At 43.1% G+C, this 18,477-nt stretch overlaps 1 protein-coding gene across 2 annotated transcripts in view; it reads right to left on the bottom strand.

The window, feature by feature from the left end:
• The window catches only part of usp14 (ubiquitin specific peptidase 14 (tRNA-guanine transglycosylase)), a 95,358-nt gene that overhangs the window by 71,163 nt on the left and 5,718 nt on the right, over positions 1-18,477 (bottom strand). For both annotated transcript variants that reach the window (XM_068031725.1, XM_068031726.1), the window contains exons 2-3: positions 15,688-15,833; positions 14,090-14,122 (exon numbers count right to left, since the gene is read on the bottom strand). In XM_068031725.1, coding sequence (XP_067887826.1) covers positions 14,090-14,122; positions 15,688-15,833 — 179 coding nt within the window. The remainder of the gene's footprint in view (positions 1-14,089; positions 14,123-15,687; positions 15,834-18,477) is intronic.

Raw genomic sequence — 18,477 nt, 5'->3', positions numbered from 1 at the left:
GAACCAACTTGCCCTTAGATCCCATGTGCTATCACTTTTCTGACCAGCTTGCCATGTGGGATCTTATCGCACATATTAGTCAAGCATCAGCCTGACATAATCATACTCAACAAATCATACCTTACAGCCAATGTCCCAGACTCCTCCATGATCATCTCTGGGTATGTCCTGGCCTACCAGCAGGAAAGATTCACCAGAGGTGACAACACAGTGGTACACAGTAGAGAGGGTGTGCTGAACACTGAACGCGGACCCCATTAAGTCTCATGGCAACAGGTCAAACAGAGGCTGCTTTTTTTTTTTTAATTCGTTCATGGGATGTGGGCATCACTGGCCAGACCAGCATTTATTGCCCAGCCCTAATGGCCTTTGAGAAGGTGGTGTTGAGCTGTCTTCTTGAACCGCTGCAGTTCTTGGGGTGTAGGTACACCAAAAGCACTGTTAGGGAGGGAGTTCCAGGATTTTGACCCAGCGACAGTGAACGAACAGCGATATAGTTCCAAGTCAGGATGGTGTGCAACTTGGAGGGGAACTTACAGGTGGTGGCGTTCCCATGCATCTGCTGCCCTTGTCCTTCGAGGTGGTAGAGGTCAGAGGTTTGGAAGATGTTGTCTAAGGAGTATTGGTGAGTTGCTGCAGTGCATCTTGTAGATGATACACACTGCTGCCACTCTGCATCAGTGGTGAAGGCAGTGAATGTTGAAGGTGGTAGATGGGGTGCCAATCAAGTGGGCTACTTTGCCCTGGATGGTGTTGAGCTTCTCGAGTGTTGTTGCACCTGCACCCATCCAGGCAAGTGGAGACTATTCCATCACACTCCTAACATGTGCCTTGTAGATGGTGGACAGGCATTGGGGACACAGGAGTTAAATTACGCACCGCAGAATTCCAAGTCTCTGACCTGCTCTTGTAGCCACAGCACTTATGTGGCTGGTCCAGTTCAGTTTCTGGTCAACGGTAACCCCCAGGATGTTGATAGTGGGGGATTCAGCAATGGTGATGCCACTGAACTTCAAGGGGAAGGGAGGTGGTTAGATTCTCTCGTGTTTGAGATGGTCATTGTCTGGCACATGTGGCACGAATGTTACTTGCCACTTATCAGCCCAAGCCTGGATGTTGTCCAGGTCTAGTTACATTTGGACATGGGCTGCTTCAGTATCTGAGGAGTTACGAATGGTGATCAGCAAGCATCCCCACTTCTGACCTTATGATGGAGGGAAGGTCATTGATGAAGCAGGTGGGCCGAGTACACTACCCTGAGGAATTCCTACAGCAATATCCTGGGACTGAGATGATTGACTTCCAACAGCCACAACCATCTTCCTTTGTGCTAAGTATAACTCCAACCATCGGAGAGTTTTCCCTGATTCCCATCGACTCCAATTTTGCTAGGGCTCCTTGATGCCATACCTGTTCAAATGCTGCCTTGATGTCAAGGACAGTCACTCTCACCTCACCTCTGGAGTTCAGCTCTTTTGTCCATGTATGGACCAAGGCTGTAATGAGGTCAGGAGCTGAGTGACCCTGGCAGAACCCAAACTGAACATCAGTGAGCAGATTGTTGCTGAGCAAGTGCCATTTGATAGCACTGTAGACGACCCCTTCCATCACTTTGCTGATAATCAAGAGTAGGGGTTTTGATGGATGTTGGATCGCTTAGCCCCATCTACTGCATTTTGCTTCCGCTGTTTGGCATGCAAGTAGTCCTGTGTTGTAGCTTCATCAGGCTCATTTTTAGTATGCCTGGTGCTGCTCCTAGCATGCACTCCTGCACTCTCAGTGAACCACCAAGCACCCTCCCTCAGCCGATGAATCAGTGCTCCTCAAAGTTGAACACCATTTGAAAGAAGCACTGAGGGTAGCAAGGGCACTAAAGGTAGTCCGGGTGAGACACTTCAATGTCCAATCACTAACAGCGGCTCAGAGACACCAACACTGACCAAGCCCTGAAGGACATATCTGCCAGACTGGGCCTACGTCAGGTGGTGAGAAAACCAAGAGAGAAAAAACCTACTTGACCTCATCCTCACCAATCTGCCTATTGCAGATGTATCTGTCCATGACAATAATGGGAGGAGTGACCACCGTACAGTTCTTGTGCAGATGAAGTCCCATCTTCACATTTATGTGACACTACCACTGTTCTAAATAAGATTGACTCAGAACAGATCTAGCAGCTCATAACAGGGCAGACATGAGGTGCTATGGGCCATCAGCAGAATTATATTCAACCACAATCTGTAACCTCATGGCCTGGCATATCCCTCACTCTACCATTATCAAGCCAGGAGACCAATCCTGGTTCAACAAGGAGTGTAGGAGAGCATGCCAGAAGTAGTACCAGGCATAGCTAAAAATGGTGAAGCTTCAATGCGGTACCACATGTATGTTAAAAAGCAGAGGTAGCGTGCTGTTGACTAGGGGTGTCCAACCTTTTCGTCTGAGGGGCCACATTACAATTTTTGTCCTACACAGCGAAAGATAAAGGCATTTATCTTACTATTAATCAAAACAACAAAAAAATGTGCATTTTTGTGAACAAGTTTTAAATGAGAAGACTAATTTATTCACTTACTTTCTTATCACTATGTTGAACACTGATTTAATGAGATACCTGGCATTGTTTTTGCTTGCACAAGTAGTCAATATCTGCTCGCATACTTGCGATGCAGAGTATTCCGGATAGATGCCGATCTGTCAGGAGTGATCTTGATCTCTCTCCCCGTGTCTATTGCTCTTCGCCAAGCGCCCCCCTCCCTGCTCCCCAGGCCACTGCTTCTTTAAAGTGCTGCCTGACTCTCTCTCTGTGCTCCCTCAGCGCCTCTCCGCCCCACACCTCTGACTGTGTGCTGTTCCACTTCCTGCACTCCCCTTGGCTTCTCTCCTCCTTTCCACCATAGCAGCCATCCCCATTCACTCGCTCACTCCCTGAACCACCCAAAAATAGCAGGGGCAGCCGATCCCAGTGCGCCCGCATCGCAAACCGCCAATGAGCGCTCACCTCGCACAGACAACCCACCTTTTGCGGGTCAGATTCTGGCCCGCGGGCCATACGCTGGACAACACTGCTGTAGACAGAGCCAAGTAATTCCACAACCAACAGATCAAATCAAAGCTCTGCAGTTCTGTCACATCCAGTCGTGGTGGACAATTATGGGGGAGCGCAGCACATCAATGCAAGAGACAAGTTGGAAGCATTTGCAACCATCTTCAACCAGAAGTGCCGAGTTGTTGATTCATCGCAGCTTTGACAGTGTGAAAAATTACCCAGGTATGTCCTGTCCACAAAAAGCAGGACAAATCCAACCTGGCCAATTACTGCCCCAGTCTACTCCCAGTCATCAGCAAAGAGATGGAAGGTGCCATTGACACTACTGTCAAACTGGCACTTACTCAGCAATAACCTGTTCATCGATGCTCAGTTTGGGTTCTGCCAGGGCCACTCAGTTCCAGACCTCATTACAGCCTTGGTCCAAACATGAACGAAAGACCTGAACTCCAGAGCGAGGTGAGAGTGATTGCCCTTGACATCAAGGCAGCATTGACCAAGTGTAGCACCAAGGTTTACCAGGATGTTGCCTGGTCTGGAGGGCATTAGCTATGAGGAGAGGTTGGATAAACTCGGATTGTTTTCACTGGAACGACGGAGATGGAGGGGCGACATGATAGAGGTTTACAAAGTTATGAGTGGCATGGACAGAGTGGATAGTCAGAAGCTTTTTCCCAGGGTGGAAGAGTCAGTTACTAGGGGACATAGGTTTAAGGTGAGAGGGGCAAAGTTTAGAGGGGATGTGCGAGGCAACTTTTTTATTTTTTTTTTATTTTGTTTAGAGATACAGCACTGAAACAGGCCCTTCGGCCAACCGAGTCTGTGCCGACCGAGTCTGTGCCGACCATCAACCACCCATTTATACTAACCCTACACTAATCCCATATTCCTACCACATCCCCACCTGTCCCTATATTTCCCTACCACCTACCTATACTAGGGGCAATTTATAATGGCCAATTTACCTACCAACCTGCAAGTTTTTTGGCTGTGGGAGGAAACCGGAGCACCCGGAGAAAACCCACGCAGACACAGGGAGAACTTGCAAACTCCACACAGGCTGTACCCAGAATTGAACCCAGGTCGCTGGAGCGGTGAGGCTGCGGTGCTAAGCACTGCGCCGCCCTTCTTTACACAGAGGGTGGTGAGTGCCTGGAACTTGTTGCCGGGGGAGGTGGTGGAAGCAGGTACCATAGAGATGTTTCAGAAGCATCTTGACAAATACATGAATAGGATGGGAATAGAGGGATATGGACCCCGAAAGTGCAGAAGGTTTTAGTTTAGGCAGGCATCAAGATCGGCGCAGACTTGGAGGGCCAAATGGCCTGTTCCTGTGCTGTACTGTTCGTTGCTCTTTGTAAAATTGAAGCAATGGGAATCAGGGGGAAAACTACTCACTGGTTGGAGTCATACCTAGCATAAAAGGAAGATGGTGTGGATGTGTGAGGCCAATCATCTAAGCGCCAGGACACTGCTGGAGAAGTTCCTCAGGGTAGTGTCCTGGACCCAACCATCTTCAGCTGCTTCATCAATAACCTTCTTTGCAATATAAGGTCAGAAGTAGGAATGTTCACTGATGATTGCACAGTGTTCAGTACCATTTGCAAATTCATAGATACTGAAGCAGTCCTTGTCCACATGTGGCAAGACCTGAACATCATTCAGGCTTTGTCTGCCATGTGGCAAGTAAAATCCACGTCACACAAGCGTCAGGCAATAAACATCTCAAACAAGTGAGAATCTCTTACCGTCACTGAATCCCTCACCATCAACATCCTGCAGGGTTTAACCATTGACTAGAAACTTAACTGGGTCAGCCTTATAAACACTGTGGCACAAGAACAGGTCAGAGGCTGGGAATTCTGCAGCAAGTGACTCACCTCCTGACTCCCCAAAGCCTGTCCACCATCTACGAGGCACAAGTCTGGAGTGTGATGGAATACTCTCCATGTGCCTGGATGAGCGAGGCTCCAACAACACTCAAGATGCTCAACACCATCCAAGACAAAGCAGCCCACTTGATCAGCACTTTAAACATTCACTCCCTCCACCACCACTGCACAGTGGCAACAGTGTGTACCATCTACAAGATGCACTGTGCACTGCAGCAAGTTTCCAATCCTCCTTCGACAGCACCTTCCAAATCCACGACCACTACAACTTAGAATAACAAGGACAATCGAACCATTGGGAACACCACCACCCTCAAGATCCCCTCCAAATCACACAACATCCTGACTTGGAACTATGTTGCCGTTCCTTCACCGTCATGGAGTCAAAATCCTGGAACTCCCTCTCTAACAACATTGTGGGTGTACCTGAATCACATGGACTGTGGTTCAAGAGACTGCTCACCACCACCTTCTCAAAGGCAATTAGGGGATGTGCAATAAATGCTGGCCTTGCCAGCAACACTCGCAATCAAGAATAATTACACTAAAAGCCTTCCTGTAGGCTGCATAGACTATATCAAACACACTACCTCATCGATCCTCCTTGTTACCTCCTCAAAAAAATTCAAATTAGTCAGACACACCCTTCCTTTAACAAATCCACGTCGACTGTGCTTAATTCATGCCTCGCTGAATGATGATTTATAATGTCCCTCAGAATTTTTTTTTACAATAATTGGCCCACTAATGAGGTTACTCTGACTTGCCTAGTCAGTCTATCCCTTCCTCCCCTTTTTTCTTAGAGGGAGTACAACAAAGATTCACCAGATTGATTCCTGGGATGAGGGAATGGTCCTATGAGAAAATATTGAGTAGACTAGGCCTATATTCTCTGGTGTTTAGTAGAATTAGAGGTGATCTCACTGAAATATATAAAATTCTTAAGGGGCCTGACAAGGTAGGAGCTGAGGCTGGGAAATCTAGAACCAGGAGTCAGTCTCAGAATAAAGGATCGGCACTTTAGCATTGAGATGAGAAATTTCTTCACTCTAAGGGTTGTGAATCTTTGGAATTTGTGGTTTTGGGTTGTGGATACTCAGTCATTGAGCATATTCAAGTCTGAGATCGGCAAATGTTTGGATACTAAGGGAATCAAGGTATATGGGAATAATGCAGGAAGGTGTAGCTAAGTTAAAGATCTTATCAAAATGGCAAAGCAGGCTTGAGGGGCCATGTGGCCTCCTCCGACTCCTATTTCTTACAATCCGTATGAGTTCTTTAACAAGATTGAGGTTAAAGTTGGAGAAAAATGAGCTGACTTGCCTTTCAGGGAAGATGATAAATCCTAAGGAAGATTCACAGAAAATAACGAGCAATATTGGCACGGCATCATAAGCATGGCAAAGCTTGATTATTTTTACGTGAAATTAATTTTTTAAGTCAAAACTTAATAAAATAAATCTATTCACTTAAATACTACTCAAATTACCCATTGTAAAAAGGTATGGCAAAAAAAGTATTTAACATGAGCCCACAGGCTGCACCAGTTCTAAATACTGACTGCAGATGAGAACTATATCAGTAAACTATTGACCCAATTACAGATGGGATAAAGAAAGCGATCATTTTGTCCATTGGTCACGTGTTATGAAGGTGCTCCGTTCTTAAAATGTTTTGAGGACTTGTGTTAACAATTATGGACATTAGTTCATCTGGAAAACTGAAAAGATTCCATGGATGTGTTTTTTTCTTTTACAAGGGTCACTGGGAAGACATGAGCTTTGTGTTTAAAAACAATCTTTACTGGATGTCACATGTCTTAAGCTAAATAAAAAACAGGAACCTTGGTGACCAGGTGAGTTGTTTACAGAGATGTGGTATGTCAAGATTTATGGTGGTCAGGAGGTTTTGACTTGTTGTTGGGGTGTGGACTGTTTTGAAGGCAGTTGGATTTGTAGCCTGCTGAAACACCCAGCTCATCTTTCTCCACCTCTCTAAAGAACCCTGTGTATCCAGTGCATGATAGCTAAAACCCCTTATGCTGCACTTCTCCCGAGAAGCTCCTAGAAAGTCTGCCAGATTAATTCTCGATGCTGCCTGAAAAGAACTGCTCCAGAAAAGATCCCAGTGACCCATGCACCTTGAGGCCAGATCAAAGGACAACTGATATCCTTCCATATCTTCACTTTTTCCTTCAAGAATCAACAAGTATTTGGAAAAGTATTTTTTTGTCTTTTTGTAAAGTGAATCTCTGCAGAGAAAACCTCTATTTTTATTTTTAACCTATGTGTGCGTTGTGTGTCAAGAAGGGAATATCTATTTGCATTCATATTTCAAACTGTGTGTTAATGCTTTGCATTTTTCTGGATATGTCTTATTTTGTAATAAACTGTTAATTTTATTGTTTATTAAAGAAACCTGGTTGGTGTATTTTATTCTGGGATAAAAAGAGTTCATGATTGACCATATTGTTAATTGGGTAAATATTTCAATATATGTTATGACCTGTGGGGAAGTGGAACTGGAGAAAGACAGTGCACTCCTCCCGCCTCGGTTGTAACACACACTAGATATTTTATACACTGCAGCTTATTTTCTCTAACTCGAGGGGCATGTTGACTGTAGACTGAAATCTGCAGTTATTTTAAACGAGGAAAAAGTACCTATTTATGCATGTATTTTGGGTACTAAACTAGGACGCTCCCCTGCTCAATACTACTGATGTCATCACTTACACTTGTGCCCAATGGCATTAACTACGCAGTTGTGAAAATAGTTTGTCACAAATGATTGTGATATCTCACCAGAGCAGGGAGAGAGCAATATAGCTCTGCATGTCCTCAGGACATCCCAAAGAGCTTTACAACCAATAAATTACTTCTGATGTAGTCACCATTATATAGGCAAACATGGTAGCCAACTTATACATGACAAGGTCCACAAACAACAAGTGAATGAATGATCAGTTAATCTGCTTCTCGTGACAGCAGTTGAGGAGAATGTTGGCCAGTATGACAACTCCCTGTTCTTTTTTCAATATAATTATATAGAATGTACAGCACAGAAGCATACGATTCGTCCCAAATAGTCGACAACATGGTTTATGCTCTACCAGAGTCTCCTAATGCCATGGGATTTTTAACATCCACCTGTGGAGGGCCATGGTTTAATGTCTCATCCAAAATATGGTATCTTCTACAATGCAACATTAAAGTGTCAGCCTAGATTATGTGCTCATGTTCATAATGGGACTGGAACTCTCAACCTCCTGATTCAGGAAGCGCAAGTCCTACCAACTGAGTTATGGTAACTCAATGACGAAGTATTTCGAGTAAGCAGTTGAAGCAATGAGATCCAATTTAGAAAAAGTTGAGAAATATGCTAATTATAGTAAGAATTTCCAAAGTCCAAAATCTAATTTACTGGACATGGTTGCTACACTGAAATTTAGTGAAAATGAATGCACTAATCTTCTAAAAGGACGTTTAAAAAGAACATGTAAATGCCTATTAAAGTCACATATTCAATTTTACCTACAGGAAAAGTATGCAATTTGTTGTAGGTCAGACCTCAATCTCAAGTAGAGAGTGACTTGGGTACATAATTCTGATGAAAGGTCAGAGACCTGAAACATTAACTCTGTTTCTCTATCCACAGATGCTGCCAGACCTGCTGCATATTTCCAGCACTTTGTTTTTAATTCAGATTTTCAACATTTATAGTATTTTGCTTTCATTTTAATAATAATTTAGAGAACTCTAGTTCAAATCCCATCATGTTTTAAATGTTAATTCTCAGGATGTACACATCGCTGGCAGGACTAGCATTTATTGCCCAGCCCGAATAGCCCTGATACAAAAGCATTTCAGAAGGCAGTTAAAAGTCAACAATGTTTGTGTGGAGCCACATACAGGCCAGACTGGGCAAGATTGGCATGTTTCCTTCCCTAAAATACCTTAGTGAATCAGTTTGAACTTTTAGCAATTCCATTGCTTCACAGTAAAAACAGCATGCTCATTCAGCAGAATTGTCCAAAAAGCTAGCCACTAGTCACATGTGGCTAGTTAGAAATCCAGGTGTGGCTAACTGCACTTGTGACTCATAATAAAAAGAATGGGCAACAGGCAATCATTGGTTATGTGATGTGAATGCTCATACTTGCATGGTGTTTGCATGTATACTTCAACCTTTTTGCGTGTTTGTTGGTACAATAGTATGAAAAGCAGATTGTTGCACAATGTGTTTTTCTACCTTCTATGTTACAGAATAGTGGTAGATATTTAAGTAAATGTACACATGAAGTAATTTACCTTTATGTGGTAAATGTAAGGAGTTCTCAACTAAAATTAGTGCATGTGGCTAAAATGTTGTTACCGTAGTTACACCTGCAACTAGTAAGGAATTTTTAGTGGACAACAGATATAGAAAAAGCTAAGTAATCTCACAACCAACAGAACAGGTATAAGCTTTGCAAGCCTGTCATATTCAGCCGTGAGCAGTGATAGAAAATTGAGGTGCTATGAAACATTGAATTCTCAACAATGGTGGAGTGCATGCTAAAGAGAAGGGTGAAGCATTCGCAAAAATCTTCAGCCAGAAGTGCTGATTGGATGATGCTTCTCTACCTCCTCCAGAGGTCCCCACCATCACAAATGCCACTCTTCACTTAATTCTATTCACTTCTGATGATTTCAAGAAATGGATGAATGTGCTGGAAACAGCAAAGGCTATGGGCCCTGACAACACACTAGCTGTAGCGCTAGAATTAGCTGCACCCATAGCTAATCTGTTCCAATACAAATACAATATCAGAGTGTAGTTACACCAAAGAAAATAGAAGCTTTATGTGGGAAGAAAATAATTTCTCTCAGTTATGGAAGTGGACCACATATTTTACTTGCAACTTATATGGAATTTTCCAAGAATATGGAAAATTGTTCAAATATGTCCTTTCCACAAAAAGCAGGACAAATCCCAGTTACAGCACTAGTAATCCACTTCCAGTCGGCAGCAAAGTAATGAAAAGACTGGTCAACGATACTATCAAGTGGCACGTATTCACCAATAATCTGCTCACTAATGCTAAGTTTGGGTTGCAAAAGGTACTCTTGGCTCCAGACACCATTACAGCCTTGGTCCAAGAGCTGAATGACAGAGGTGAAGCAAGTGACTGCCCTGGACATCATAGAGTCGTACAGCATAAAAACAGGCCCTTCGGCCCACCGCATCCATGCCGACCATAATGCCTATCTATACTAATCCCACCTGCCTGCATTAATCCCAAATCCCTCGATGCCTTGATCATTCAAGTACCTGTCCAGATGCCTCTTAAATGTTGCTACTGTTCCTGCCTCCACCACCTCCCCTGGCAGCATTTAACTGAATGCAGCACCAAGGAGCCCTAGTGCAACTGAAGTCAACGGAATCAGGGACAAAACTCTCTAGTAGTTGCAGTCATATCTGGCACAATGGAAGATGCTTGATGGAGGCCAACCATCTCTATACCAGGCTATCACTTCAGGAGTTTCTCAGGGCAGTATCCAAGGCCCAACTATCTTAAACTGCTTCAATGACCTTCCCTTCAACATAAGGTCAGAAGTGGGGTTGTTTGCTGATGATTGCACAGTGCTCAGGTCCATTCACAACTCCTCAGATAACGAAGCTGTCTGTGACCACATGCAGCAAGACATGGACAACATCCAGATAGATAAATGGCAAGAAACACTCAAGCCACACAAGTCAGGCCATGAGTCACCGCCATCAATATCCTGGGTCAACCACTAATTCAAATGGACCAGCCACCTAAATGTCATGTCTATAACAGAGCAGAGCAGATCAGAGGCTGATTATTCAGTTGTGAGTGGCTTAACACCTGACTCCCCAAAGCCTATCCACCATCTACAAGACACAAGTCAGGGATGTAATTGTTAACCTTTTTCTATCCTTAAGTACTGTCCCCCTCTCCTTCAAATCTGCCAACACCACTCTTCCCTTCAATAAAACACTTGAACGTTCCATCCTTGCAAACTGCCGTCCCATCTCCAACTTCCCTTTCCATAGGCCTTGAATGTACCGCTGCCTCTCAAATTCAAAGAAGAACAGTACAGCACAGGAACAGGCCATTCAGCCCTCCAAGCCTGCGCCAATCTTGATGCCTGTCTAAACTAAAACCTTCTGCAATTCCGGGGTCCGTATCCCTCTATCCCCATCATATTCATGTATTTGTCAAGATGCCTCTTAAACGTCGCTATCGTACCTGCTTCCACCACCTCCCCCAGCAGCAAGTTCCATGCACTCACCACCCTCTGTGTAAAGAACTTGCCTCGCACATCCCCTCTAAACTTTGCCCCTCGCACCTTAAACCTATGTCCCCTAGTAACTGACTCTTCCACCCTGGGAAAAAGCTTCTGACTATCCACTCTGTCCATTCCACTCATAACTTTGTAAACCTCTATCATGTCGCCCCTTTCACCTCCGTCATTCCAGTGAAAACATACGAGTTTATCCAGCCTCTCCTCATAGCCAATGCCCTCCAGACCAGGCAACATCCTGGTAAACCTCTTCTGTACCCTCTCCAAAGCCTCCACGTCCTTCTGGTAGTGTGGCGACCAGAATTGCACGCAATATTCCAAGTGTGGCCTAACTAAAGTTCTGTACAGCCGTATGCCTTCTTGACTACCTTATCCACCTGCGTTGCCACTTTCAGTGACCTGTGGATCTGTACGCCCGGATCTCTCTGCCTGTCAATACTCCCGAGGGTTCTGCCATTTACTGTATACTTCCCACCTGTATTAGATCTTCCAAAATGCATTACCTCATATTTGTCCAGATTAAACACCATCTGCCATTTCTCCGCCCAAGTCTCCAACCGATCGATATCCTGCTGTATCCTCTGACAATCGTCATCACTATCCACAACTCCACCAACCTTTGTGTCGTCCGCTAACGTACTAATCAGACCAGCTACATTTTCCTCCAAATCATTTATAAATACTACAAACAGCAAAGGTCCCAGCACTGATTCCTGCGGAACACCACTAGTCACAGCCCATCTTGTCACAGTCATGTCCATCTTTCTCAGAATTCCAGCTGGGTAGAACTACACTCGCCTGGTTCCATTCTTATCTATGCAGTCATGGGAACAAAATAACTTGCAATGGTTTTGCTTCCTACTCCCACCCTGTCATCGCTGGTGTCCCTAAGGATCTATCTTCAGTTCCCTCCTACTTCTCATCTACAGGTTTCTCCTTGGCACCTTCATCAAATTATCCCTGTACTTGCTGACTTGCATTGGCTCCTGTTTAAGCAAGGCCTCAATTTTAAAAATTCTCACCCTTGTTTTCAAATCCGTCCACAGCCTCGCCCCTCCCTATCTGTGTAATCTCGTCCAGTCCGACAATCAACAACTTATAATTTATATAGTGCCTTAAACACAATAAAATGTCCCAAGGCGCTTCACAGGAGCATTATGAAACAAAATACAACACTGAATCCTCCAAAATATCTGCACTCCTCCAATTCTGGCCTTGAGTGTCCCCAATTTTAATCAATCCACCATTTGCAGCTGTGCCTTCAGCTGCCAAGTCCCTAAAGCTTCTTTCCCCCTCTTTCCTCATTTAACAGGCTCCTCAACGCCTACTATTTGTCTGCTCTAACATCTCATGTGGCCCGATGTCAATGTTTTTCTGATAACTCTCTTGTGAAGCACTCAGGACACTTGCCTACGTTAAATGTGCTCTATAAATACAAGTTGTTGTTGTGATGGAATATTCTCCACTTGACTGGATGGGTACAGCTGCGAAACTCAAGAAGTTCGATGCCATCTAGGAAAATGCTGTCCATCTGAGCAGCACTTCACCTGCTACCTTAATCATTTATGTCCTCCACGACACACTGCAGCCCAACAGGATGCCAGGCAGCAACTTGACAAGAATTCTTCCGCAACAACTTCCAAACCTGCAACTTTCAGTGGCCTGCACCCACTTTAGAACTTTTATATATTTTATACTGCCACTCCTCATTCTTCCTACTAAAATGAATCACTTCACACTTCTCTGCATTAAATTTCATCTGTTACTTGTCTGCTCATTCCACCAGCCTGTCTATATCCTTTTGAAGTCTATCACTATCTTCCTCCTCAGTTCACGTTATTTACAAGTTTTGTGTCATTCGCAAATTTTTAAATTGTGCCCTATACACCCAAATCTAGGTCATCAATATATATCAGGAAAAGCAGTGGCCCAATGGGAAACCCCACTGTATACCTTCCTCCAGTCTGAAAAAACAACTGTTCACCATTACTCTGTTCCCTGTTACTCAATCAATTTTGTACCCATGCTGCTACTGCCCCTTTTATTCTACGGGCTCTAACTTTGCTGACAAGCCTGTTATATAGCACTTTATCAACTACATTAGCCTATTCAACCCTCTCTGTTACCTCACCAAAAAACTCAGGTTAGTTAATCACGACTTGCCCTTAACAATTCCATGCTGGCTTTCCTTAATTAATCCACATTTGTCCAAGTGACTGTTAATTTTGTCCCAAATTATCGTTTCTAAAAGCTTTCCTACCACCGAAGTTAAACAGACTGGCTTGTGGTTGCTGCGCTCATCCTTACACCCTTTCTTGAACATGCGCAATTCTCCAGTCCTCTGGCATCACCATGTATCTAAAGAGGTTTGAAAGATTATGACTAGTGCATCTGCAATTTCCACCCTTATGTCCCTTAGTATCCTTGGATGCATCTCATCCAATACTGGTATCTTATCAACTGTATATATTGCCAGTTATCCATCATTGCTGGGTCAAATTCCTGGAATTCCCTACCAAACAGCACTGTGGAAACAACTTCACCCCATGGACGGCAGCAGTTCAGGAAAATGGCCTGCTAGCACCTTCTCAAGGTTCAGTTAGAGAAGGGCAATAAATGCTGGCCTCACCAGCAATGGCCACATTCCAAGAAAGAACATTTCCCTTAAAAAAAAAATCAAGTTGACACTTTTACTGCAACTGAACTTTAATTTCAAATTGGGTACTACTCAGCTGGCTGATAATTTTTACTGTTTTGAGCAAAGACTCTCGGATTACAGGCTTCCATAATAAATATTAGTGCATTAAGATATTCTAATAGTTTCTCATCTTACTTACACTCTTTATCTTGATGTTGCCCCATTCATCATCCTAAAAATTAAAAAAAACAATGTTTAGTTTTCAAGAAAAATTAAGGAATTTTAAAACAGCTGGATAGGTTTCCAAAGGTTATCAAAGCAAGCCATTTTGATGAATTTCAAGCAGGTTTCACACCTCAGGAAGTTACATTAGTTGACAATAGTAATTGCCATTGAAAATATCAATCATGGGGGAAGATCCATGATTTGGTAGGCAACATTGGCACAGACAACTGTTTTTCAACATTATAATATACATTCAAATAGGCTGACAACTCCCAAGTTGCAACATGAATATTTTAACATATTTGAGCAACTAGCCAATGGCTAGGTGTTAATGACATGTACCTGGGGCATTTAGCTATTTTGGGCATGAGATGAGGCAAGGCTGCAGGTCCATGGAGACAGGCAAATAGTCATGCATTCACTAATGCACAAGGTGAGAAATTTAGGTACCTGATTTGGGCTAAAAGTAAGAAGGTGCTCATCTTTTAGGCAAGTAATATTCTCTTTCTAGTTGCTCTCCTAGTGGAGCACATTATTCAGAAACACAGGGCATAGCAGCAGTTGTGTGGGAACATATTCCCATCAGCAGCTCCAGTATGATATTTAAATTACAATGCTCCCTTCTGACTTCAGTCCAAAGTTCCACTGCTGACTAGAATGAAAGTCCATTCAGCAGAAGAGATCAGGGAAAAGAGATTTTAAAGTAGCAACAGAAGGGAGACTTGGAAGTCGGGGAGAAACAATATTTAAACATCAGTGCAGGAGAAAATGGTCAGCAATGTACTGCTTGAAATGAGAAAGAACAGATGTAAAAGTTAGATGTGATATCATTCAATACAAAGATCACAATTTTGATGTTCTTGAACTATGACCCTAGTGCGTGTCTCACACACACGCCTTCTCAGTTTTTCGGCTGAAATTTGGGGGTCATCTTATAGGCAAGTTGGGTGGCATGCTACATTAGTCTATTGAAAGATTGATGGGGAGAATTATATAATTAACAGCAATCTAGCAAGGAGATCATATTTGAAGAACTTTTTCTTGAACAAGCCTAAGTGAGTACTTGAATTAGTGACATGGAATCTGTCACAAAGTGCTGGCACTGACTTAACACCAAAAAAAAAAAAAATCAAACTACGTAAGCTAGACCTTGGTGAGCCAATGCACAAAATAAAGTGCACCAGCTGGTAGTGTGGAACATTTAATTGAAACATTTGTTCTTTCTAGCAAATAAGGCAAGAACAGACAATTCAATCAAAAATGCTTGAGTACACAGTCCTTCAACATACGCATCACCTTCGAGCTCCAGTTTTTGAAAGTTATAAAAAAGTGATAAAATAAGCAGAGACAAAGTGATTCCCCACAGGGAAGAAGTGAATCTTCCTCTGATTAGTCTTGGATACTTCCTGGAGAGCAGGTTGTTCACCTTTTTTCTGGGTTTCAGGTGGCAAGGGATAGGAGGGAACATAAAAGCATAAAACATTTTACTATGATTCACCCTCACAAAAAACATAAAAATATTTTTTGATAAAACTACCCAATATAGCATTATTAGTACAAATGAAACCTTACCTTTAGTGTGCCTCCTTTAATCATAACCTTCTGTCTTTCAGGCTGAACTCCAGTCAGTGCAAATAACTGTGCCTTGAAAACTACAGGTGGATCGTCAGTGTTCAACTCCAATCCATCAAACTTCTCCTTCCCCCATTTGACATTTACTGGGAAACAGACAGAAATTCACATTTATTCACCAATAAAATTTGCCACAGTAACTTTAGAGTTCATATAGTATAACATGTCTAAAATGTTGCCTTCAGGTATTCTTGCAAGTGAAGATCTTTTTCTCCCACTAAGAATATTAGTGCACAAGTGTCATTGATTAATGTAAGCATACATTGCTTTTAGGCAGCAAAGAAGCACTATACACATTTATTTGACATAATTTTCTGAAATAACTTCTTTGGTAGTACAGAACTTGAGTATTGCTGAAAACAGAGACATTTTGTCGAAGATTTTCGTCTTGCACTCATCAGGACAATTCGCAAGAATGCCAATGTAAGGGAAGCAACAAATTTATACTATACGAGAAGAGAGTGCTGACTGGTTGGCAAGTGGACTCTAATTGGTAGAGGCATTGCCATGGAGAATGCACCAGTTTATGGTGACTGACAGTTAACTGCCAAGCTTTGTGTGAAATTGAAACCAGGCAGCTTGACTCTGATTAGTCAAGGCACTGCCCTAAGGAATGAACCAGCAACTAGCTGTCCCTTATTTGTTTAGCTGAAACAGGTGCAATGTGTGTACATGTTTTTTCTGTCTGCAAAAACAGGGCCCTGTGTATTAATATATGCAGCTTCCAGTACGCATAAATGTGCCACACTGCGGGCCCGACTGACAATCTGAAATTGGTTAAATTTCAATGCTAGTGTGATGCTAGGCATACAGGCCCAAAGACTGGTTGATCATATCAAACAACGTATCCCTTCCACTGTTCACAATGAGTAAGGAACAGACTGTACCCAAGCAACCCGTGCTTGCAAAACTCAAAGCACAGTGTCCCACATTAGATGCGATTCCGCAATTGGACAACATTTGCTAAATAATCCTGTGTGATAAGAATTACGCTGACAACCAATTAGCACTCTTCTCAGTGTAAATTTGTTGCTTCCCTTACTTTGGCATGCTTGCGAATTGTCCTGATGAATTCAAGACGAAAATCTTTGATAAAAATGTCTCCGTTTTCAGCAATACTCAAATAACTTCTTCATAGCGTGAATTATAGAATCATAGATCACAGAATGGTTACAGCACAGGAGGCCGCCATTTGGCCCCTTGTATCTGTGTCGGCCCTCTGCAAGAACAACTCACCCAGCCTCACTCCCCCACCTTTGATCCATAGCCCTGCAAATTTTCTCTCTTCAGATAATTGTCCAATTCTCTTTTGAAAGCCACGTTTGAATCTACCTCCACCACACTCAGGCAGTACATTCCAGATCCTAACCATTCACTGCATATAAAAAGTTTTTCCTCATCTCACCTCTGGTTCTTTTGCCAATCACTGTGAATCAGTGTCCTCTGATTCTCGATCCTTCCACCGACGGGAACAATTTTGCCCTATCTACTCGGTCGGCCCGTCTTAATTTTCTCTTCTTGAAGGAGAACAATCCCAGGTTCTCTAATCTATTCATATAACTGAAGTTCCTCATCTCTGGAACCATTTTCAGGCATATTTTCTCTAATACTTTCACATCCTTTCGAAAGTGTGGTGCCCAGAACTGGACAATACTCCAGTTCAGGCTGAACCAGTGTTGTATACAGGTTTATCATAACTTCCTTCCTTTTGTACTCTATGCCCCTACTTATAAAGCCCAGGATTCCATATGCTTTATTAACTGCTTTCTCAGCCTGCCCTGTCACCTTCAATAATTTGTGCACATATACCCTCAGGACCCTCTGCTCCTGCACCCACTTTAGAATTATACCCTTTATATATTTTATATTGCCTCTCCTCGTTCTTCCTACCAAAATGACATAGCCAACATAAATAATATAAAAGCAAAATACTGCAGATGCTGGAAATCTGAAATAAAAACAAGAAATGCTGGAAATACTCGTAGGTCTGGCAGCATCTGTGAAGGGAGAAGCAGAGTTCATGCTTCAGGTCAGTGACCCTTCATCAGTACTGGCAAATATTAGAAATGTAAAAGGTTATAAGCAAGTAAAGCGGGAGTGAGGCAAGAGATAACAAAAGAGGTGTTGATAGGACAAGGTCACAGAGAATAACTGACCAGGTGGTCATGGAGCAAAGGCAAACGGTATGTTAATGGTGTGCTGAAAGACAAAGCGTTAGTACAGAGAGGGTGTTAATTGACAGAAAAATGAACAGCCCTGGCCCCAAGCACAAACATGAAAAAAAAAGTGGGTAGGCACAGTACAAACAAACTAAAAATAAAAGAAAAAAACTATAAAAAAGGGGGGGCCCCGTCATGCTCTGAAATTATTGAACTCAATGTTCAGTCTGGCAGGCTGTAACGTGCCTAATCGGTAAATGAGATGCTGAATCTCGAGCTTGCGTTGATGCTTGCTGGTACACTGCAGCAATCCCAGGACAGATGTGGGCATGAAAGCAGGGGGACATGTTGAAATGGCCAGCAACCAGAAGCTCGGGGTCATGCTTTCAGACTGAGCGGAGGTGTTCCACAAAACGGTCATCCAATCTGCGTTTGGTCTCCCCAATGTAGAGACCACCACATTGTGAGCAGCAAATACAGTATACTAAATTAAAAGTACAAGTAAATCGCTGCTTCACCTGAAAGGAGTGTTTGGGGCCTTGGATAGTGAGGAGACAGGAGGTAAAGGGGC

Source organism: Heterodontus francisci, chromosome 5, assembly GCF_036365525.1.
Source record: "Heterodontus francisci isolate sHetFra1 chromosome 5, sHetFra1.hap1, whole genome shotgun sequence".
NCBI classification, from domain to species: domain Eukaryota; kingdom Metazoa; phylum Chordata; class Chondrichthyes; order Heterodontiformes; family Heterodontidae; genus Heterodontus; species Heterodontus francisci.
Note: the sequence above shows the minus strand (reverse complement) of the source record. Positions and strands in the feature narration are given on the sequence as shown.